The 25,061-nt window shown below is 42.2% G+C and overlaps 1 protein-coding gene across 6 annotated transcripts in view; it reads left to right on the plus strand.

Annotated features, from left to right (window-relative positions):
- Positions 1 to 25,061, plus strand: part of slc12a7b (solute carrier family 12 member 7b) — an 85,028-nt gene that overhangs the window by 29,668 nt on the left and 30,299 nt on the right. Inside the window, exon 1 of one of the 6 annotated variants that reach the window (XM_084033363.1) lies at positions 16,695 to 16,853. The exons of the other annotated variants lie outside the window; for them this stretch is intronic. Coding sequence (XP_083889489.1) covers positions 16,823 to 16,853 — 31 coding nt within the window. The 5' untranslated portion in view covers positions 16,695 to 16,822. Of the gene's footprint in view, positions 1 to 16,694; positions 16,854 to 25,061 lie in introns of those variants that run through there. 6 annotated transcript variants of the gene reach the window in all.

Here is a 25,061-nt window from a genome sequence, read left to right on the forward strand (position 1 = left end):
GCAGCGAAGTGTGCAGCAGCTGAATTAAAATCAAAAGTGTGCAGAGTCTCTCCGCAACTTGCAATGCGCATCAGTCTTGTCACCTTGTTCTCCCCCAGGCAACTTCGCTGTGCTTTTTTGATGCGGTTCTGCAGAGAAAAACCTCTCTCTGCTGGCACACTGGAGACGGGGATCACGCAGGCTATCTTGGCCAGTTTAGCCCACTCGGGGTAGATTTCGCTGAAATCTCTGATGAGAACTTCACAGGCTGTTAAGAAGTTCAAGCCTCCATAACCGCGGAGCGCTGTCATTACAGCGATGGCGTCTCGTTGCGCACAAGTGGCATCGATGAGCGGGGCTGTAGCTGACGCCGACTCGTCCTCACTTGTAATTTCTTTGCCAAAATGACCAATAAATGACGTGGAAATTGCCTATTTTTATAAATTTTAAATTGTGCTTGGAGGGAATATTTTCACCGGACATTTTGACCGGAGGGGTTAGAAAATACCGGACTTCGGCAGATTTTAACGGTCAAAGTCCGGTAATTACCGGATAACGGAAACCCAGGCTTCAAGTTGTGTTTGGAGGAATTTCTAGTGAGCTGCGTCTTGACTAGGATTTATTTTCTTGGTTGCTTGTGTAATGGGAATTTTGGATGTTTGTAATTTATAATCAGAATATTTGTCAGGCCAGACGTCGATCCGCATCTCCTCATCTGACTGTTATGCTATGACGAAAATGAATGCCTGTTTGTAGATGATATGAACATGAGTGCCACATTGACATAAGATAATTTCAGGACTATGACGCCTGTGTTCTGTAAATCTTGACCTTGCCTGTACATCTTGTCTTTGTAAGATAGGACATGATCCGTCCTTTGTTCATGGTTCTTCCTCCTTAAAAGGGAGATTGTTGTTAGACTCAGGGTCGTTCCTGCTGATTCTGAACCTTTGCATCAGAAGGCAGGGGTGAACAGTACTTTCTTCTGCAGATGAGAATACTTAGTGGAATAAACCTCGGAGAAAAAGCTGATCCTGGTTGTTGATCTTTATTGGGCAGATTCATTTTTCCACAACACTTGGTAGGGGGAGACCAGGTGAGCTGGGTCTCACTGTTGAAGCAGGTTCCAACAGCCAACTTCTTGGCTGTTTGGAAGAGGCTGCTTGGGAACTTGGGACCTGTGCTCAGGTCCAAATCCCAGGAGAAAGAGGTATGCGACCTCTTGTCCGGTTGGAATCTGTGGAGAAAGAGGAAGATTTCCAGTAGATCTGCTCAGTAGGAAGAAGCAGAGTTCTACTGCAGTTGACCAATCACTAATTGATAATTCAAAGCTTTTATAACCCCAGAACAGACCTGGTTCTTGTCTTTGTGTCATGCCTCCTTCAGACCTCTAGAAGTAGTTTAGAATTGATGCTTTTTTATTTATACTGCAGTCTGACCCTGCAATGTTGCTCAACTCTCACTGTGATTCTGTTTGCCACATTACTTAGTTCTGCTTGTTCCAACCCAATCACCTTCAGTTATTCAGCACATAACATTATGACCACCTGCATAATATTGTGTAGGTCCCCCTTTTGCCGCCAAAACAGCCCTGACCCGTCGAGTCATGGACTCCACTAGACCTCTGAAGGTGTGCTGTGGTATCTGGCACCAAGAGGTTAGCAGCAGATCCTTTAAAGCCTGTAAGGCGAGGTGGGGGCCTCCATGGATCGGAGTTGTTAGGTCAGCACATCACACAGATGCTTGATTGGATGGAGATCTGGAGAATTTGGAGGCCAAGTCAACACCTTGAACTCCTTGTTGAGTTCCTCAAACATTCCTGAACCTCTTTTGCTTTGTGGCACTTTATCCTGCTGAAAGAGGCCACTGCCATCAGGGATTACCGTTTCCATTAAAAGGGTCTAAATCAGGGGTCTCCAACAGGGGGCTCGCGAGCTACCGGTAGCTCGCAGGCCCTCAATAAGTAGCTCGTCAAGCAAATCCAAAATATAAAAAATTAAAAGAAAGAAAATAAAAAGAATCTACCCTACTCATAAACAAAACCTCACTCATAGCGAACTCTATCTATTCTACTTACTACAACTCTAGATCTAGCTAAACCCCCCCCCCCCCCCCCCCCCCTTCCTTCCCCCACCCCACAGTGAATATCGACCAATCACGTTTGAGTAACAGTAACGCAAGCCGGCGGCTAATGCTAATATTTCCGAGCCGAACGTGAACGCAATTAACAAAGAAACGTGGATTTCATTTTAACGTGACTGAAGCTAACATACAAGATAAAGTTTATCTTGATAAACAATGAGTGAGGCAGGGCCATCGAAGAAAAAACAGAAGGCGTACCATTCCCATCAAAAGTGGGAGACTGACTATTTCTTCACAAGTGTAAAAGACAGGTGTGTGTGCTTGATTTGCGGGACGAGCGTTGCCGTTGGGAAGAAAAGCAATGTGGAGCGACACTTCACCACACTTCATAAGAAGTCAGTCTGCGGTCAGCTAAGGCGAGCGAGCTGAAAGTGGGATTACAACGGCAGCAATCGTTGTTCACGAAACCAGTGAAGGGAGCTGAGGCTGCAACCGAAGCGTCATTCAAAGTGGCCCATCATTTAGCAAAGAAAAAAAAAACCTTTACAGATGGGGGTTTTGTCAAGGATGCAATGACTCTCGTGGCTGATTCTTTGTTCAAAGATCACAAAAATGGCCCTGAAATCCTGTCTGCTATATCAGAGGTGCAGTTAGGCGCGAATACCATGGCAAGGAGAGTTTCTGCGCTCTCAGAGGACGCAAAGGGGCAGTTGGAACATGACATAGGTACGTGCAAATGGTTTTCAATTCAGTGTGATGAATCAGTGGACTCAAGCGACACTGCTCAGTTGGCGGTTTTCATTAGAATGGTGTTTGAAGACTTCTCCGTTAAAGAGGAATTTCTCACATTGCTACCTTTGAAAACAACAACCAGAGGCCTGGACATTTACAACGTAAATGCCCAGATGAAGAACTACTTTGCCGAAAAGAATGTGCCATTAGAAAAATTGGTGTCAATAACAACTGATGGATGCCCGGCCATGACAGGGAGGCATAATGGCTTCATTGCAAAATGCAAAGCAGACCCGGATTTTCCTCGTTTTTTGAACTATCATTGCATCATCCACCAACAGTCCATTTGTGCCAAAGTCATGGGGTTTGATCATGTCATGACACCTGTCATAAAGATAATAAATTCTATTTGAGCAAAGGCCAAACAACATCGAAGTTTCAAGTTATTTTTGGAGGAACTGTCATCAGAATATGGCGATCTTTTGCTGCATACAGAAATCAGATGGCTAAGCAGAGGAAAAGTCCTGCATCGATTTTGAGCACTTCTGACAGAGATCAAAGCTTTCATGGAAGCAAGAAATGAGGATACAACTCTGCTGTCTGACACTGAATGGCTACTGGACCTGGCATTTCTAGCAGATGTGACAGAGAAATTAAACAACCTGAACTGGGAATTGCAAGGCAAGGGGAAGACAATCAGTGACATGATTAGTGCTGTCAAGGCTTTCAAGGCAAAACTGGGCCTGTTTCTCCAACAACTGAAGAAAAGGAAGATGCAGCACTTCCCCTCTGTGCACAAAATGCTGGAAGAAAATTCTGCTGCATCTGGGGCCATGGACATCCAGAAATACATAGACCTCTTGACCAGGCTGGGTGAGGAGTTTGAGAGCAGATTCACAGACTTTGTGAGGCTGGAGCCCTGTGCCACATTTATTTCAAACCCCTTCATGGATGTGGACATATCTGACATTTCTGAACAGATGGGTGAGGTGTTCAGTCTCAGTGCTGTTGATTTGGAGATGGAAATTCTCAGTCTGCAAAATGACATCCAGTTGAAGTCACATAAGTCTGCTGCTGATTTCTGGAAGCTTGTGGATGCAAAGAAGTACCCCAACATTAGCACAGGAGCCATGAAATGTGCTACCCTGTTTGGCTCAACATACCTGTGCGAATCTGCCTTTTCTGACATGAACTTTATCAAGTCCAAGTTCCGAACTTGTCTCACTGATGCCCACCTGGATGACTGCATCAGAGTGAATCTCTCAGGATACACACCAGATTACAATGCCCTGATCGACAGCATGCAGTGTCAGAAATCTCATTAAAGGTAAGCATATAATAATATTAAAATGTGCTAATATACACTGCAAAAACAAAACAAAAATGAGGGGAGTAGAAGTAGCTCGCGACTTGTTTTATTTTTTGAAAGTAGCTCTCATCCTAAAAAAGGTTGGAGACCCCTGGTCTAAATGGTCTCTAAACAATGCTTCTGTAGGTGCTATGTGTCACAGTTTCCCAGCAGAACATTGCCAAAGCATCACACTTGCCTCTGCCGGCTTGCCTTCTTCCCATAATGCATCCTGGTGCCATGCGCAGTGGCGGAGCCAGGACATTTTCTGTGGGGTGGCCAGGATGGTTATGTGATCATTTTGGGTAGGCAATGTATCACTGTAAAATATAGCGATATTTAGGTCACCTACTGTAAACCACACACCTCCATAATACAGGAATACACAGGAAACTGTTGTTTTATTATAGCCATTAGTTGTTTTATTATAGTAATGAAAAACAATAATTATCAGTTCTCAAGTCATGTTTTAAATCTCTGGTACTGTAGACACACCAGTCAGACAGCGTACACTGGAAGGAGCCAAATGTAAGACTGAATTATTTACTTTGGGGTCCTCTTGATCCACGGTACAGTGCTGGGGGCTGCTCTCCCTCACTCTCCGAGTCTGTCTGCTGATGAGGTTCACTAACATCTAAAAATAGAAGTGTCACATTTTAAGGTGCTTTACAAAAAGGTTTATAACTGTTTCTGCATGATTTGTTTAATAGACAGAATAAATAAGAGGACAGCAACACAAGAGAACCAAACATGTGAATGAAATATTTACCCGGAGGACCTCTTGGGTCACTGGTATGGGTTTCTAAAAAGGTTTTTTAAAATTAATGTAAACTACTTTCATCATGACCTGTTTTTGAACATAACACACTAGTGGACATTGTCAAAGAGGGTAACAGTATGGCCAAGTGCAAGTGTGAGAACCTGGAGGCTGACTTGGGACAACTGGGCACTCACTCACTGAATCTGTCCCTGTCTGTTCATCCTGCATGTCTCTCTGTGCCTCAGCTGGCTTCTTCACTGCTCCCTTGCTGAAGAAGAAGGAAGCTATATCTGCTGTCTTTCTCTTCCTCTTCATGCCTGTGCTGCTCTGACATAATACAGTGCACCAATGCCAAATGCAGATCAACAGTACCACCATCATTATAGCTAGTACTTGCAAAGTTAACAAAAAACAAACAATAAAACTGACCACGTTTACAAACTATAACATATTTATGTTTGATTTAACTTATTTGCGGGAGTTATCTAACACCAATAGATATTCTAGTCAATTATCCTGTTATCAAAATTATTCAAAAAGTAATGACTCTAGTTGGAATGACTAATGTGACATCAGGTTTTTTTTTTTTTGCCTCATGTAGCTTACTAAACAGTTTAAGTACGACTTCACCGATGCATAAAGAAGTTAGACAATGCTTATACTTTTACTATCTTTTCTTGTATGTTAGATTACTAGCATTTAAACACTTTTACCTGTAATTATCTGTTGTTCAGTCGCATTTCCACAAGGCCGCCGCCGGTATTCAGTGTTGAGACTCAGGTCGCGTGGTACCAGGATGTGCGCACACAAAAGTGTCCGGTACTGCTGTGGCAGTGCAGGAAAGGTTCCGCATTGCGCGGATGGTTGCATGGGTGCCTGTGGTCAGGCCAGGGGTGGCCAATAGGGTGGCCAGGATTCAGCGTGAGGTGGCCACGCCCCCCCCCCTGCCACCCTCTGCCTCCGCGGTTGGCCATGCGTTCCCCAGGTAAGAGACGCAGACGCTCCCAACCATCCACCTGATGTAGAAGAAAACATGATTCATCAGACCAGGCCAACTTTTTCCATTGCTCCGTGGTCCAGGTCAGCACGGCACCCTGCCTGGTCTGTGGACAGGTGTCAGCATGGGCACTCAGACTGGTCTGCGGCAGCCCCATACGCAACAAACTGTGATGCACTGTGTGTTCTGACACCTTTCTATCACAACCAGTATGAACCTTTTCAGCAGTTTGAGCTTCAGGAGCTCCCCTGTTGGATCAGACAACACCGGCCAGCCTTCACTCCCCACGTGCATCAGTGATCTTGGCCACCCATGACCCTGTCACAAGTTCACCGCTTTTCTTTCCTTAGACCACGTTTGATTGGTACTAACCACTGCAGACCGGGAACACCCCACAAGAGCTGCCGTTTTGGAGATGCTCTGACCCATTCATCTAGTCATCACAGTTTGGCCCTTGTCAAAGTCGCTCAAATCTTTACACTTGCCCATCTTTCCTGCTTCTACTTTAATATTTGATATGCCCTTTAGAGTGTAAGGCATCACTACTCAATAGAATAAGAGATTGTAAAATCACCATGAGCATCCATGACATTCACCCACACACTCAACCCTCAAATGTATTTTAGCTGTAGATAAATGAGTCAAGGCTGCCCATTGTCTCTGTGGTGTTGTTTGCTGATGGCGGCGTTGTCTGTGAGTGAAGACTTAATGCAGGGGAGAGATAAGATAGTTACTTTCATATAGGCAGTGAGACAATGACTGGGACATGACATAAATTATAAGCTCACAGAATACTTGATTTAGCAAGACAATCCTTGAAAAATATGTATATGCATGCAATAAGACTACCTCTGTTACAACAAGCCTCAAGCATTGCTTGTGACATGACAGTTTTGAGGTTTGCAAAACTGTAGCGATGCGCTGTGACCCGCTATATTTGGCTGATTTGGAAAGGCCCAGGTTGAAGGTGGCTGATGGATCCAACCATGAGCTCTACAGCCCCGTCACTTTGACCTCACCGCTTCCCAGGTCTGTGGACTTAGCACTTCCCACTCCCTCCCTGTGGGGAGGAATGAGGCTCTAGGTGCGACAGTCAACCGGGCAGACTGTCCAGAGTGGGAGGGGCCTGTGGCAGTGTTGGCCACCAGAGCCGGGTTGAAACACAGAACGCGTCACATTAACCCGCTTTGTGAGTGTGAACGTTTTCGTTTCATATTTTAAAATCCTGTATTTTCTTCATATCGCAATATATTGCAGAAAAAGTATTGCAATGTCAGTTTGATGGTAAACGATGTTGAATCGTTTAGCCAGGTGAAAGTTTTCTGCATTGAACTTTTTAGCCAGAAAGTCCAAATGACTGCTGCTTCCAACTTCCTGTTGAGTGGCCCCGCCCTGTCCAAACATTGTAAAATGTTCCAGTTCCTTCTTTTTGGACTCTGGCCGTGGTATTTTCAATGCAACCTTTGTGATCAGCAGCACCAGATAGGAACTTACCTGTGTCCACATGTGTCTCCACATCTTTCTGACACGGATTTGAAAGTTAATGCAACCTGCATGATTGGATGACAAAAGACACATTGGAAATGACAAGAATGACTATGGTCCATAGCCCCTTTTACACTGCCTTTTTATTGCGGGAGTAACACGCCTTTATTCCGCCCTGTCGTCAGTGTAAATGCTCGCTGAGGCGGAAAGCCGAATATTACGCCTCTGTGACGGAGGTCGTCACATGGGCGATGAGTCCATAGATGAGAATGCGGCCACCCGTGTGATGTCTCACTCGTTCTGCAAATCCGGGGTGCTATCTCGCCACAAACTTTACATATTTTGACTCGCCTTTCCGCCATCAAGTTTAGAAAATGGACAGTGTCTTCCTCCCATCCTGAGACTCATCTGGATAAGGGTGGACTGACTTTTGTGTATACGTACATGCTTGTGGGTGGTGTGCGTGATTCCTTTTCTGCCTGAGGTCATAGAAGAATGACATAGTTTTGCTTGCTTTGGGTGGAGACTGCTTAGTTTTAGGGAAAAGGTTTTGCCTGCCTGAGGGCAGTCAGATGATTTTGTTGTTCTCACATGACTGTGATTCATTTGCACTTTTGGCCGGAAGACTACTATATTGAGGTGCTGTCTCACTGTATTTACTTGGGATGATTTTGAAATTTAAAGTACAGATGGATGTCAACTCTTTCTAGAATTCCATTTGTGTGTCAACCAAGATGTTTTCACTGTCTTTTGCAGATATCATAGTCAATTGCCTTTGATGCTCATCATGTGTATGTTAAATCATAGAAGAGTAGTTTGGAAGATTAATTTCCATTTGATGTGTTTTTAGAACATGGTATTATCTAGCCATTGAAAAGCAAGAGAACACAGGGTTCCTAAACATTATGACACATAGTAGGTTGGATGACATTTCGTAACGTTGCTTTCCATTTTAAACGGTTGAATAATGTTAAATAGGTTGGAATGGTAGGTGCACTTGCTAAAGTTGACCTGCTTGCTAGCTTGTTTCGACTACATCTGCAGGTGTTTGCATATTCTAAGATCAATTTGTAAAACATGTTTTACAGAGGTATAAAAAACATCAGTGTTTTATATATCCGTTGGGTGTTTGTCAGTAAGAAAAAAATTGTCGTAGTCAGTAACAGTTACTTTTTTAGACCAAGCAGAGGGAAGAAATTATGTAAATCACTCAATTCTGAGGGAAAAAATTATGAAATCACGAAAAACAAACAAAAGAACACTTCAACACACCACTAGTACGTTGTTGCACCGCCTCTGGCTTTTATAACAGCTTGCCGTCTCTGAGGCATGGACTTAATGAGTGACAAACAGTACTCTTCATCAATCTGACTCCAACTTTCTCTGATTGCTGTTGCCAGATCAGCTTTGCAGGTTGGAGCCTTGTCATGGACCATTTTCTTCAGCCACAGATTTTCAATTGGATTGAGATCCGGACTATTTGCAGGCCATGACATTGACCTTATGTGTCTTTCTTCAAGGAATGTTTTCACAGTTTTTGCTCTATGGCAAGATGCATTATCATCTTGAAAAATGATTTCATCATCCCCAAACATCCTTTCAATTGATGGGATAAGAAAAGTGTCCAAAATGTCAATGTAAACTTGTGCATTTATTAAAGATGTCATGACAGCCATCTCCCCAGTGCCTTTACCGGACATGTAGCCCCATATCATCAATGACTGTGTTCTTCAGGCAGTCGTCTTCATAAATCTCCTTTGAACGGCACCAAACAAAAGTTCCAGCATCATCACCTTGCCCAATGCAGATTCGCGATTCATCACTGAATATGACTTTCATCCAGTCATCCACAGTCCACGATTGCTTTTCCTTAGCCCATTGTAACCTTGTTTTTTTCTGTTTAGGTCTTAATGATGGCTTTCGTTTAGCTTTTCTGTATGTAAATCCCATTTCCTTTTGATTTGTTACAGTTGGGTCACAGACGTTGACTCCAGTTTCCCTCCATTGTTCCTCATTTGATTTGCTGTGCATTTTCTGTTTTTAAGACATATTGCCTTAAGTTTTCTGTCTTGACACTTTGATGTCTTCCTTGGTCTACCAGTATGCTTGCCTTTAACAACCTTCCCATGTTGTTTGTACTTGGTCCAGATTTTAGAACATCTTTTGCAACATTGCGTGATGATTTACCATGTTTTGTTTGATAATTTGATAATTCTCACCTTTGTTTCAATTGACATCTCTCGTGTTGGAGCCATGATTCATGTCAATCCACTTGGTGCAACAGCTCTCCAAGGTGTGATCACTCCGTTTTAACTGCAGACTAATGAGCAGATCTAATCTAATGCAGGTGTTAATTTTGAGAAAGAAAATTTACAGGGTGATTACATAATCTATTCATAAAAACACTTGTTGCAGTGAAATGCAAAGCAGATGCTCCATTGTTCTATTCAGAAGTTATGCATATGGCAGTGTGTTTAATACTACTTCTTAAAATAATATTTTATGCTTTCAGTGTTGGAATATATTGAAGTGTAACATGTCCTATCGCATGATTCTTGCCGATTCACGGCCCTACTCTTGAAATTATACTGTTGTATCGGTCCTGCCTTTAAAAGGCTCTTATGGCATGTAACAGAGAGAAATGTTTGAATTTCATAGTTTGTCAGTCAACCATTCAGTTTAAGGTGGATAAAGTCTCTGGCCCGGTACACATCTCAGCTCAAAAACAGGAACTTTGTGTTCATATTAAACAGTGGCAATGGAGCGGCAGTAATCACAAACTTCTTTTCCCTATCTCATGCTCATGTTTACACATATGAGTGAGGATTCAGGTGTAAGCAGCACTAAGTAACATTGATCCCCCAATCCTTGGCTGACCCCTATTATCTTCTTTGTCTTTTTTCTTCTTTGTGACTCCCACTAGAGCATGACACGGGAGTGGATTTTCACTCCCGTCCCATCCCACTCCCAGAGAAAAAATCCCATCCCATCCCAATCCCGGGCCGGAGTAAAAAAAAAAAAACCCATCCCGTCCCACTCCTGTAGAATGACTCCCACTCCCACTCAAAATTACTCCCACTCCCATCCAACTCTGTTTTTTTTTTTTTTTTCATCACAATCAACTCGCATGAATCTATGCAATATTTGCGACTTCCCAATAAAGTCAGTTAATCTCACCGACGGATCATTGTGTCGGACTTTAGTCTGTAGCTCTCGCTTCCCGGCTTCATCGCCTCTACCTCCCTCCGCGCATTTAACTTCCGGTAGTGGCCGGCCCGGCCGGAAGTCAAAGCACTGTTGGATGTGTAGTTCTTTTGACTTGCTAACGCAAGTCAAAATAGTTTTGGCTCACTGAAAGATGACTACAAAAACGGACGTGTCTGTCCTTTTGGTTGTTTAACACGGCTGAAAATCATCATCTATTAATGGCGTTCCCGCTCCTGCCCGCTCCCGATGATTTTTATTCCCATCCCGTCCCAATCACGGGATTAATAAAACTTTGACTCCCATCCCGCGGGAATCCCACGGGAATCACGTGACCCGCGGGAATTCCCGAAAAATGTCATGCTCTAACTCCCACCCTGTTTAGGGCCCTATGAAATCTGTTTTAATTAAATTCCATGTTTTCCATTCTAATTTTTCTGAATTCTGTGTTTTGCAATTATACAGTATTTTTTAATCATGTGTATACTCATGTGGTAGATGAATCAAAATTCAACAACTCATAAAGAACATTAGACATTTACAGAAAAAAACATTCAATAAACATTGCACTATATTTTTTCAAAGAAAGTGCTTCAAAATGGTTATAACGCAAAATGTATCATATTTTTACAAAAACTAAAGTGATTCACATTATAAATAAAAATGCCATCCTTCTGTAAATGAAAGTGCTTTCCATCTGACCATCCTTACATCTGAGGGAAAAAAACATGTCATTGCAATACAGGAAAAACTTACAGAACTGGTTGTTGAGCTTGTTGTATGAGTCTGTCCTTTGTCCATTTTCATGTTCAAGTCTTCCATCGTTCACTGACATCTTCGTTGTAGAACTTGATTGTGAGCCTCTTTGAGTTCAGCTCAGTCAGTGCCTCCTGCTTATCTGTGAGTAGAGTCTTGTATTTGCTGAAACTCCTCTCACAGTCGACTGAACTGACTGGGAAGTAGATGTAGTCACTGCCACCTCTGAAACTTTGGGAAATCTAACACCCAGGCCTCTCCAGTATTCAGTAAGAGCCAAACCAGGAGGTCCAACCTCTCTCGACAAACAGTGCTGATAGGTAATCCTTTCTTCACTCAACTCTGCTGATGCATTTGTCAGGGCTTTCAGTTGTGTGTAGGATTCAATCTGCTTTTCCATGGCTGGAGCCTGCCTCGGATCAAAGACCCTAACCAACGTGTAGATCTCTTTGGCTGGATGTGTGTCCCAGAGCTTTGAGAAATTTGTGAAGGCCAGGTGAAATGCATCATGGAGATGATCGAGCACCCCTCTCCTCTCTTGAATCCCCATCTTACTCAGTAGCTCATCAGTTTGGGCACCATATCCATATGTTTTTGCCATTCCATTCACAAGGTAGGTCTCCAGATCCTCCATTACATTCTGTGCAGAAACTGCTGTGGGACGGTGGGTTCCATCGTCGGAGCCGTCATCAGTTTGGAGCAGCCCTCGGAGATGAAGGTCAGCTTGATAGTGAGGGTCTGTACCTTCTCCTCTGTTTCCGGTATGCTGAGGATGTTTGTGACTGTCTGGGATGAGGAATGTTCTGCCAACAAGAACTCTATACAGATGAACATGCTCTGCATGGTCTTTCACTGCCTCAAACCATGTGTTCCATCTGGTGTTCACTGCTTCGGGAGGGGCCTTGGCCTGCACTCTCTCCTTAATGTTGAGGAAGCTCACCCATCTTCTCTTTCTTGCATGCTTTCTGGAGAAGACAGATCTCACCCATATTACTTCCGAGAGGTAGTTGTAGTGCTGCCACGTCTCACCCACCAGATTGATGACATGGCAGAGACGGGTCATGCACACTGTTGGGAATCACACCTATCAGAAACTCCCTGTATGCTTTAATGCAGTAGCTAGCATCTGTAACCACTGCCCAGACATCATTGAGGTTCAGACTGTTGCTGTGGGGGGAGCCTATGCTTGGGAGAAGGTTGAATAATTACATCTCTCCATGAAAATGACATATGTCAGAAAGTACTGGTCTTCAAAACCTGTAATGAAACATGAGGAGAAAATGTCAGATTTTGTGTGTTTCTAATATTCTTTTAGGTCATTTTTTACCAAGTTTTTACTTCTTATATGATTATTATGATCATCTTATAATTCTAATTCTTCATTATTAAGATACCCTGTGCAAATATACGTGTGTGTGTGTGTGTGTGTGTGTGTGTGTGTGTGTGTGTGTGTGTGTGTGTGTGTGTGTGTGTGTGTGTGTGTGTGTGTGTGTGTGTGTGTGTGTGTGTGTGTGTGTGTGTGTGTGTGTGTGTGTGTGTGTGCAGCTGATTCCAGTTCCATTGTCATATTCCGCGATTCCGTCCCTGTCTCAGCTGAAACCTTATATGTATATTAGATGGAGGAAATGGATGTGGTTCACTAACTGAACACATAAAACTTCAGTATGTTCATTGAATGTTGCCCCATGATGAAACCTTGGCTTGAACATGGTCCTGGTTTCTGTCACACGACAGATCAATTTCCAACCACTACTCCCGTCATAGTATGGATGATTTGAAGTGCCAGATAAACTCTGAACCCTTTATACACTCAGTCAGTAAGTGTTGCATAACAGACAGTGTTGTTTACCTGAAGGGTTTAAAGGCTTAGGGCATCATTAAGTGCAACACATGGACACTTATGTGTGCGCGTGCACACACACTCCCACACACATACATGCAGAGAAAATAACTGACAGCAGCCATCTGACATCAAATCAGTGGAGTTTGATACTACTAAAGCCTTCTTACTGTGTAATTTGATAGTCCCTTTTTAAAGCTCTGCCTTGACACATCTGTCAAATTAATGCTGCGGCAGCGGATGTTCAGTTTTGTCTTCACGTGAAAGTCAGGTGGACATTGCAGCTTTTGAATTCAGGTAGTCAGAATTTTTTTTGTGTGAATATCAAGTTTTTCCATTAAGCGATTGGACTTGATTTTCAAAGTCACGGGGGTATGAATTCAATGATTATTTATTAATTGCTCTCAGAAATCCTCCAGTTTTGTCTCAAGTGTTTAATCCTCAGTGGCACAGTCCCACACATAGGTGGCTCCTCTGCTGAATCCACCAACGGTCAGTTCGTCACAGCCTGGTGAAGGACACTCACCTGACTGACAGGTGGCCAGTGGCCAGAAGACGGCAGCAGAAAGTGAGCCTCAACATGGCTCCTGTGTTTTATAAAAAGTTCAGGATTAGACTAATCTGGTTATCTGATTAGTGCCCACTTCACATGCTCTTAGACGGCCAGATTACTGGGTAGCCAAGACTCTGCTGGGCCATTGTCTAGCTTGTTTGTAGGGCTGTGCGTGGCACATCCGTGGCACCTTCTAGCTCAGTCTGTCTCACATGAGTTCAACGTAGGGGTACATGATGCAGAACAGTCTTTGGTTTTCTGATGACACTAAAAACAAACATTTTAATCAAGTGGAATGACAATATTTAGGGTTTTCACCAGAGGTCTTCAACGTTTTTCAGGACCCCTAGTCCTATAGTGACCCGGTAGAGGGACCTCCTATTACATATCGTATATTATTTTGTTGCATTATTAAACCGGTCAATAATAATGTGTAGTGCAGCCGATAGTGCCATGTATGAGAGTACTTTGTAATGATGTATGTTTACAATGCTAAGCCATTCCAATAATAATTGTTGACAGATACATTTACAGAACATATTTTAATCCTATATTGGCATTTCTACATTCACTGTCGTACAATTTCACCTCATAACATTGAATTAAGGGGCGCCGTTTAGCTCAGTTGGTAGAGCGGGCGTCCCATGTGCAGAGGCTTTGTCCTCGCTGCGGCGGCCCCAGGTTCGATTCCCGGCCTGGGCGTCCTTTGCCGCGTGTCACTCCCCCTCTCTCTCAACCTGTTTCCTATCATATCTTCAGCTGTTCTATGAATAAAGCCAATAAAAGGCCAAAAAAAATATTTAAAGATAACATTGAATTAATAGGAAGATTTGTATTTGCTTATTGTATTGTATTTTCTGTTAATGTGTATTTTTGGACATACTTCAATTTTGGGATCAAATAATTTCGGGACCCCTGCTGGAACTCTGCAGACCTCCTAGAGGTCATGGACCCCTGTTGAAGATCTCTGGTTTACAGGAATGCTCAAATGTTGTTCCTTGATCAAGTGAATATCTAAGCTCAAAATCTGAAAAATAACAATAGTTTCCCCTTCAGACAGATAGGAGGGACATGCATAGAGGAGAGGAATGTAGTACATATTCATTCATTCATTTCATTAAAATATAATGGTGCACGTGTTGGTGTTGGTGCTGTAAGAGTCAAATAATTAATTAGTCATTCAACAAAAAGTACTACACATTATTATTTTAAGGCATTGATCAAGCAGTCTTTACTTCTTCTCCTTGAAGACCTCCCCTTGGCCTCAGGGAAATAGTAATGGCCATGCATTTGGTTTGACATCTTATAGGCGTAATACAATAAGACACTACAATAAAAATGTATCATCTTTCAATGGAATCATCATGATGAAATCATATGTCGAGATATTGTGATGCACAATTTAGCTGGCTCAACTGGTAACAATGATCAAATACTAACTCATTCTCTGAAGATGGTATGGTTTTGTGGCGTCTGATAGCTCATTGGGTTGAGTCCTTACTGCAGAGGCCGCAGGTTTGGGTCCGTCCTGCTCTCTCTCCTATCACTCTTAACAATGTCCTTTCTGTTCACAAAGGCAGATAGCACTTCTTTTTTTTTAAGAATATCAGATTATCATGCAATAATGTTCCAAATAAAATGTGAAAATTATTTTTCCCCTCTCAAGTATTTTATATTATCACACAAGTATACAAAACCAGGTGGGATTACAAGAAAAAGTGCTGTATGGAAATATAAAATGACCTATATACTAAATCATGAATTTATTCTTCAGAAGACTAATTGATAACGGAAAGGATCTTTAGTTTCAAACCTGCATATGTATGGGGTTACCCAGGCTTCGTTAAGTTTACTACAATTATTAGTGGTGGGAATTGTCAGTCACCTCAGGATTTGATTCGATTATGATTCAGAGGCTCAGGATTCCATTATTAAACGATTCTCGATGCATCCTATTTTGGATTTAAATATAATGAGAATGTTTCCTTCAAATCCTTCAAACCAATTCCTTTTTGTATGATACAGATAAAAGATACATTACTTAAATGTGGAAAGATTGCCCCCCCCAAAAAATATTTTTGAAATAAAAAAAAAACGAACTCGATCATAGACTTTACTGCATCGATGCAGAATCGTTCAACAAGGAATTGCAATTCTTCATAGAACCGTTTATTGGTTATATTGTAGTCCATATCATTAGAATCAGTTAATATTAAAATGGATGTAAACATGCCTGTGATTGGATGGCTCCTACCAAATCCAGCATACAGTACATTGTGGTAGCCTCCAGCTGTATTGTCCTGTGTGATCTCTGTGCTTTGCTGATCGATTCAGCCTCTCCAGCTGGAGGTCAGATTGAAAATGAAAGTTCTCATTGAGGCAGCACCTTCACTTTAAAATAGTACACGGTTATTGATTCAAAATGATAAACGGCACAGCTTTTACTTTGCTTGACCAGTCTTTTCTCTGCACCACAGGCTCACTGCATATTTGCATTGATTTCTTTGTTTTCTTGCTGTCTCATCTCCGGTTTATACATGTGTGTGCACATCCATCCATCCTTCTATCCTGCAACTCTCCTCCAAAGCTGCTTTCTGCTTCCCTCACCTCTTTGCTCCTCCTCCTTGTGTGTGTGTGTGTGTGTGTGTGTGTGTGTGTGTGTGTGTGTGTGTGTGTGTGTGTGTGTGTGTGTGTGTGTGTGTGTGTGTGTGTGTGTGTGTGTGTGTGTGTGTGTGTGTGTCCGGACATGCACGCGTGTGTGCAGTAGGGATCATCAGCTCAGGGAGGTGTGCGTGCGTGTGTGGGTAGGTCTGTCGGTGGGAGGGTGAGGGTGCTTTGTGATGCATGGCTGATGTCGCTGACATCGTCATCACCGGACACTTTTCTCACACACACATACACACACACACACGCTGTCACAGAAATAGCTGATCCTCACATTATCCACGCAGCACAGGCAGCATTCCTGACTTCTGCACCTTACTAACAGTATCTCTATAATTTGGACCCCCGTTACTGGAGTTCCCCAGGGATCACTACTTGGACCCCCCTCCCTTCCTTCCCCTTTTTCTGCCCCGCTCCTCAGAATGGAGCAGAGGGGAGGCTCGCGACGAAAGGGTAAGTTTTTCACAACTAAAGTCCTCCTTCAGTTGCCCTTTACTAGCACCACTATATCCAAGCTAATACATTGTCCCTATGTTGGAGATATTCGGTGTAATGTTTTTGATCTCTGTAGCTTTTCCCCTCTCTTGTTCTGGGGCAGCTTTATGAGGAAGTTGTTTGATTGATGAAAAGTATTAGCAGCCAGTGCCTTTGCGGTGCCTCTGTTGTTGGGGGCTCACTAAGTCAACAGTGCTGATATTTGATGAACTGTGATCCTATATGGAACACTGGGCACATCACGGTACTTACTTATACTTATTCACCATGTATGCACTGTGTTGTCCAGCAGGTAGAATACATCTGTACTAAATTACATATAAATGAAGTCATTTTGCTTTTATCTTTCTGCTGTTTCGTAATCTTAAAGCTGAAGAAGTTTCTGTTTTAAATTAACCTTCGGGACGCACAGTGCCTCCTAAAGCTAACCCTCACTTCCCTCCCTCCCTCAGTCTTTTTTTCTTCTCATTACAATGAACCATGGGCTAACTCTGCCAGTGTTAGGCAGCTTACAACGTCATCACAGTGTGCAGCTTAGTGGTTATAAATAGGATGCATGTTCATTTATTACCACAGTGACCAGAGAGGCTGAGCGAAACCATCCTCAGTGTAGCTGTACCTGCTGGTGAACCTGTTGCGCTCATTAAACAGAGTGCTGATTGAGTCTGATATTTAGCCCAGGGATGTGAGCAGAAAACAAAAAGTCACGAGAAATACAGACAGAGGATGGTGGAAGAATAAGATAAGAGCTTTTTGGGCCCCAAGAGTGATTGAAAATGACAACAGAAGAATGAGATAAAACAATGGAGTAATAACTCTAAGTGAGTTCAGTGCAGAACAAAATAGCAGAAGACCAATTCAGATTTAGACAAATAATTATACTAAAGTGGATCAAGTAAATTGCAACAACATGCGACTAAAAACAAGAATAAAATTGTAATGTAATGTATGTAAAACAGTTTATGAGGTAATGCTAACAACAGTTACTACATTTTGTAGAATAAGTTAACAAGTAGAAAACAATATTGCCAATAATGTATGACTGTTAATGAGAAGGAATAAAAGATGATATGGCACATGATATATTGAAAGTTATATTGCACATGACATTGAGATGTAACATTGTACGATTTAGAGAAAAAAAAAACTTCTATCGATATTATTGCCCTCGGTGTACGACCTGGAAGCTGTCCTTCCTGCAGAAGGGGGAGGAGGAGAACTGGTTTCAGCTGTGCAGTGTGCTGGCGCTGAGGCAGGGAAATCCCACTCCTTTATGTAACATCACCGACTGATGCTCTTTAAAGATCAGATGCTGGGGCAGTCTAGCATGGGCATCAACAGAAAACATCTGCCCTTGTTATTGCTTTATCCTGCAATGATACTATGACTTTGCCCAAATGTATTATAATGTGAGGGAGTTGTTGCATGTTTACCTGCATGTGTGTGTGTGTGTGTTTTACTTAAGTAGAGGCAGGTTGATTTGCATTATGTGCTGAAAGCTTCCCTGAAGGTTAGGAGATCCATCTAAAATGGTTTGTAAACTGCCAAGTAGTTAAATGTAGCCAGTTGTAGTAATTTGACTAAAACTATAATATAGTCCTATAAAACTAGAGGCCTGTCTTATATGACGGAATCGTCACCTCTGAAAATTCCTTCAGTAACATTACTCAAAATGTTGAATTAATTTCCTGAAAATGCTCAGAGCTAAAGCTTGAGCTGTCTTTAGCACCGAGCTCTTTCATTCATTCTAATGTATTAAGTTTGCAATCAATTAAATGTAGAGAACTCAAATACAAAACACAGTCCTGCGCTCATGTTCCTACACACACACACTAGCAATGTCACACTTTAAGGGGTCACCGAATGCGCTATAGCACAGGGAGCCTCTGCTTGACACCTGCAAAAGTGGAACACACCTGCATTCATTCATCAAAAGTTAGACAAGAGGTCCCCCCCCCCCCCCCTCTTCCTACCTCCTTTATTCTAGACAGACCAGCAGGATTCTTGAATTCTCTATTCAGTCTGGCTTCAACTATTTGGGTTTAATTCTGTTGCCATCCATTTATGATAAAAAAACCAACAAAACCAAAAAGTCCATACGGCCCGCTAGCAGGCTCTAATATGAACTGAACACCCAGAGTTTGTCGTAAGATGAGAGTGAACACTACAGTCAATTAGATTCAAAACATGATTGTTGGCCCTGTTGGTTGGATGAGCTCTCCCGACACGGTCGGCGGTGTGTATATGTTGGGACACCGCCACGTTTATAGACATGCAAACTGAGAAGAGGGAACGACACAATGATAATATAATAATAATTCTTACAGTAGCTTAGTCCATACAACAGTTTACCTCACACAGACTGCCAGGTGCTGCTCTGGGTCTATAGGATATTACTTGTTTCTCTGCCTGCATGAATCTTTCCAATCCTTTTATTTAAAAAGTGTTGCAACTGCCGCAAACACATCTATTGAAGAGACGATGTTGGATTTGATTGTGAATCCTGATTTAAAAAAAGCACTCAAAATAAGTTGATAGTGGTGAGTTTCCATTATCAGGGCAATCATAAATAATGGCATGAGTGACTTAAAAAAGCTGTCTAGCTTGCTGTCACTGAAAAAGGATGTGTCTCCTCTGTTATGCATAAAATAATAGTTTCTACCATTTTGAAACATTTAAGGATAATTCTTTTGGCTGGATAATCGTGACATGATATTTTCAAATCGCCCCATGCTTGAAACAGGCCGTTAACTCTGTTCAGATCCTGTTTGTTTAAAAAAGAAAACGGTCCACTGCTTCAGTGTAGTAGGGTTGTAAACGATAAACCGATGCGACCGGATATTCGGTTCAACAAGTGAGAGATACGGCTGCATCGGTAGCAGCCTCCTCAATCGATACGAATTATCAATGAATTCCTAGATAAATCGGTTATAGAGTCATGGATCGGGTATCGTGAGACTTTGAAGCGGTTGGCGGCATCATATCTATGGGCGGCATTACGCCAGCGTCTCTAAAACAACACAAGAGCTGAAGCTGCCCGTGAAACGCCGTAGCTGGCTAGCTTGTATGAGTTATAAACAAGGGACAACACGGAACATGGAGGAGGTGGAGAGGCGGGCGCAGCACAGGTAGGCGGCTGCGACGCTGCCGTGTGACCGCCAGCCAACAACTCAGACAGACTTTTTTTGGTCCATGTCTAAAAATAAATACATTGACATGTGATTTTTTGTTCTGTTTTTTTTTTTTTTTTTTGCCAGTGCCATATCCCAATGCTTGGGGATATGTGGTATTTTACATATTTGAAAAGAAACTATTGTCACTTTCATAGAATCAGCTTCTTTATTTTATAAAATATCTACAACAAATATTAACCGTAGAATCGAATCGTATCGTTCTTACACTGTATGGAATCGAATCGAATCGGTCTGTAATAAAAGGATATAGTGTTTGAATCAAATCGTAACCTGTGTATCCAGATGCATATCGAACCGTTTATCACAAAGAGATGTGCAACCCTACAGTGTAGTCTTAAGTTTGATGTGATTCGGTTATCAGCTGTTTGAGCAGTAATGGAATATTCTCTGCAGTACAATTCCACATTTTAATATGTAAATCTCCGCATCATGCCTCTTTCATGAATAGATTCCATATCAGGGTGCGTACATTATAATGCACATATAACTGAATCCTAGGATAAGCCTCATGAGATTAAGGAGATATTGCTGGGCTTTAAAGATTTCACATCCTTTACATCCACCATCAGTTTCACTCGCACACACACACACACACACACACACACACACACACACACACACACACTCTCCCTCTTCAACGGTTCTCTCATTCTTTCCGTCAGACCAGGTGCAAATTTGCCAACATTTACATCATCTGCTCCTTATGAACAACGTTGCATGTGCAGTGCACATTCAGCATTCCTGATCTGACACGAGCAGCTGATGTTAGGACTTTGTGCAATGCATGATGGGTAATAATGTCAAAGAGCAGGCTGACATCTTTGCAGTATGTACCTAGTCAGTCATCATAACTGTGCTGGTTCCGGGGAGGGCAGAGCTGGACAGGGTTGTGGAAACGCAGTGACGACTGAAGTAAATAATCCAGTTATTATTTGATGATGCCGTAGCAATATCCGAGAGGACAAACCCAGGTTGATTAGTTAAAGGTCATTCCTCCAGCACCTTTTGTGTTGCCCCATAGGATCATGCCCAGATATTTGTCCTAGTTAGAGGACATACACATGAATTTCCAGGAAGCAGAGTGAACTAGTCCAAGATAAATGACAACATGTGTAATCTGCACCGAGGCTAACATCTGTTAACTAGGCCAGTGTCTTGTCACTGCTACTGTAAATGAATGTGGACCATGTCCCCCAGGACACACCGCAGCACTCACACATCCACACACGTAGAGACAGGCTGACAGACACATGTACGGGCAACTTCTTCTTCCATGTTCTTTGTTTTTCTTTGTTTTTTGCATAATCTACAACAATCACTGCTGGGACCACTGGGAAGATTTCTAGCAGCTGGCAGCTTTGCTATGTTTGGAATGGTGATGTGCAAGTGCAACCTGAGGTCACTGGCTGATTTAAGGAGATAATGGATTTAATGTTGCCACACAGCAGACATTTAAGCTATTTCTATTTAGCATGACATTCCAGCTACCATTGTCAGTTAAGGTCTGCACCCCAAGTTTTTCATATGATAAAAAATCACAAAAGGGGCTAATGATTAACATGAAGAAGAAGTTATCGTTGGTTTGCATTGACTTCAGCTCTGAGTTGTCCAGAGTCGGTGTGTAAATGTGATTGACACAACTTTAGGTCTTATTTCTTTCCATTCATGCAAAAACTTCAGACCAATAATACAGACTTGGTGTGCAAAAGTAAGGCTTTTGTGTTTGTCTTTTAGTGTATAAGTATAAGCATGGAGGGATTTCTCTTCATTTCAGTCATTTAGCCTTTGAATATATTTTCTTAACTGTATTGTTTGAACTATTCTGGCAGGTGTAATGCACCCATTTCACCTGGAGTGATTTCAATGATTCTGTTCACTTTCTGATTGACTTCAAAACCACTATACACATCAGAAAACCTCAGAAACCTGATTTGGAATCATTACTGCCGGTTTAAGCCTGCCACCGGGCCTCAAAGAGGATTTAGCCAGTATCATTTAAGACAATGATTACCTATGGTGTGTAGCATCCTACCAAGCTAACCGATGACCGACAAGTTGATTCACACTTGGCTGCATCCTCTCAATGCAATGGTCATTATCGTCAATTCATTCCCCGTTACCCCAGCTTAGTGAACACTGTGCCATCACCTAACATGTTCTGCTATCCCACTCAGACTCTGTTTTAAAGAGCTACACAGTACAAGGACATAGTGACTTTCCCTGTGATTACCACCGGGCTAAGCCATGCTGCAAGCCTCTTATTCCCCTGCAGCTGGATCAAGCAGTAAAAGTTAACCATGAAATCCCCACTGCGAGGTCAAAGGTCACAGGATGCAGTTCCACTGATGCATGAAGAAGACCCAGCAGAGAGCTCTGGTCAACAGTGGGTCCAAGAATGTAATGGAAAATGAACCGAAATATTGCTATTTGTTTATGAAAATTCATTTATTTTTTTTTATTTTTTTTATTCATTGAAGGACAGATGCAACTCACACAACTAAAGCAGTGTTTTTCCTTTCAACACACAATTACATTGATTCCATATAAGAAAATAACAGTAAAAAATAACATTAATAATAAATGAGGACACGAAAAGGGTTGTGAAATTAAATAAGTTTAAATAACATGAGTGAGTACAAATATCGTACAATTACATAATCCAAGGGGATTGTTTGAAGGATGCTAAAATAAAATACCAAGCATTGCCAGTTTTGATAGAAACAGAGCCCTTGAGAGTGATCTTCTCATGTTAAAGGGAATATGCCAGATCCTTAAGCCAAATGGAGGATGATGGGGATTAGGAGACTTCCACGCTAGCAGTTTAGCGACGAGCTAATGAAGATGCATATGCTGCTATATCTGCCTTTCTGTCAGGCCTGAGTAGTGAGGTCTTCTGGAACCCCAAACATGCCTCCTATTAATAGAGCACCTTAGTCTTACAATGGCAGCTAACGTGATTTAGCAACCAAAGCCAGATCCATGCAGCATAGCCACATTACAGCTAGCTTAACCTCCGTTACAGTGACGTAGCTGGCGCCTACTTTGCATCGCTCTTGGCTAGTAGACCGCAGTCTTTAGTTATTCACCTTTACTTTGTACCGTTGCATCATTTATTGCTAACACAGTATGTCATAGTAATTATTAGGGAGCTTAGGTTTAGGCTAGCTTATTTAGCAACCAGATCAGGCCCTGGAGTCTGGATGAATTGGCTAACGTTATCGACTCAGGACAGTACTTTGCTAAGCTAGCAACAAACGCTGGAGAAGCTGAAGTGCAAGGCACTTGGGAGCCAGTATAAATGTTAACCAATTTTTGGATTTTTACAGCAAAACCGCCCCAATCTGTTCACGCATCGGTGATAAAAACTGGTTAATACATGTTAACTGTTTCACATAGTACCTTTTTTAAAAAGCTGAATTGGAGGACAGCAGTGCAGAGCTGCAACCAATTGTCAATTAATAGAGTCAATTATATCTCTTCACAGTTTGCCTCCAAGGGTAAATGGTTTCTTTGTCAAGAAAATGAATCTGCAGTCATTTTGATAAGCAATTAATCATAATTTTTCAGGGAAAATGCCAGATACTCAAATTTGAGGGTTTGCTTGTTTTCTTTGAAAAAATAATTTCGAGGATTGGACGTGTTCATCATACAAAATTATTTGAATGAGTCAATTGGTCAACTAGCCCTGGGAAATTCTGATTTTCATTGTAGATGAACAGATGATTATTTGACAGATTAAGCAATAAAGTAAGGAATTGTTTGCAGTCCTTGTGCAAACAATAATCAACCATGCTCTTTGTGGACTCAAGTGCTTAAAGTAGAAATCAATGAGCAGGGTGGCTTGCATCAATACACATGATTCTTCACATTCACAGAGGCCAAGTGTCATAACTTCCAGATACACGTAGCACAAAGCAACACTAAAGAGTTTTTAGTGCCTTAAATAGTTCCAGTGGTTCATCACCTCAAAACCTAGTGAATGGCACTTCCGCATTCGCTCTGCGGCCCTCTATCGGCTGTAACTGCACTATATAACTTTGCCTTGCCGGGTAGTGGTTTTGTAGTTCTAATGAGTCTACAAATTTGACCTGCTTTACGGCAAGCGTTACAAAAGCCGGTAGGTGGAGGCTCTGTGTGATCAGTGGGAGAACACCCGGCAGGTGCGTGGAAGATACCTTACCCTACCGTCATGGCAGAGCCTGCAAAGAAAAAGAGGAGTATAATGTCCGATGAGGCGAAGAAAAGAAAACGGGAGCATGACAAAGAAAGAGCTCGTACGAGAGTGAATATCGGACCGGCTCACACTCGTTGGCGAGAGCTGAAGGAGGCTACAAAATGCAAGACGGATGGTGACTTGGCTTTGTTGCTGCTGGATTTGCGAATAATACCGGTAATCATTTTTTTCCAACAGTGTGCATCTGTGTACAATACATTGTCGATTATTTTATTGGCTCATGTTAGTTAAGGCCTTAGCTATTGTGCTAATATATATGTAACTATCGCTATGGCTCATGTTAGCTAATCTTAGCTAAGGCGTTAGCTACTCTACCTTGTCACTGGACATCGTTCAAATCGTTCATCGTTTCCAGAGCCGGTTCTGCATACAAACAAATTACGTGCGTGCAACGGAAGGCTGCAGTAGGCTAAATTATTTACGACGGCAGTAATGGACAATTCCGTTTCCAACCTGTAGGGGGACAGAAGAGGAAAACGTCTTAAGTGTTGCTTTAAACAGAAGTGGTCGCCAATGTGTTGTGCTGCTTGTATTCAGTTGGCCTTTGAGGCTTGGAAAGTGTTGGATGATGTTGCCAGTTTAATGGTGATTGACTCGTTCTACAGGAGTCCCTGGATGTGTTGTGTCTGGAGGATTGTTACATTTCTCTCCTCATTGTCCTCGTCTAAGTTCTTTTGGGTGCCCTGCTATGGACGTCTTTGCTCTTCTGTTTCACAAGTTTATAGTTACTATCTCTGT

The sequence above is a fragment of the Eutrigla gurnardus genome, assembly GCF_963514095.1.
Source record: "Eutrigla gurnardus genome assembly, chromosome: 18".
NCBI classification, from domain to species: Eukaryota; Metazoa; Chordata; class Actinopteri; order Perciformes; family Triglidae; genus Eutrigla; species Eutrigla gurnardus.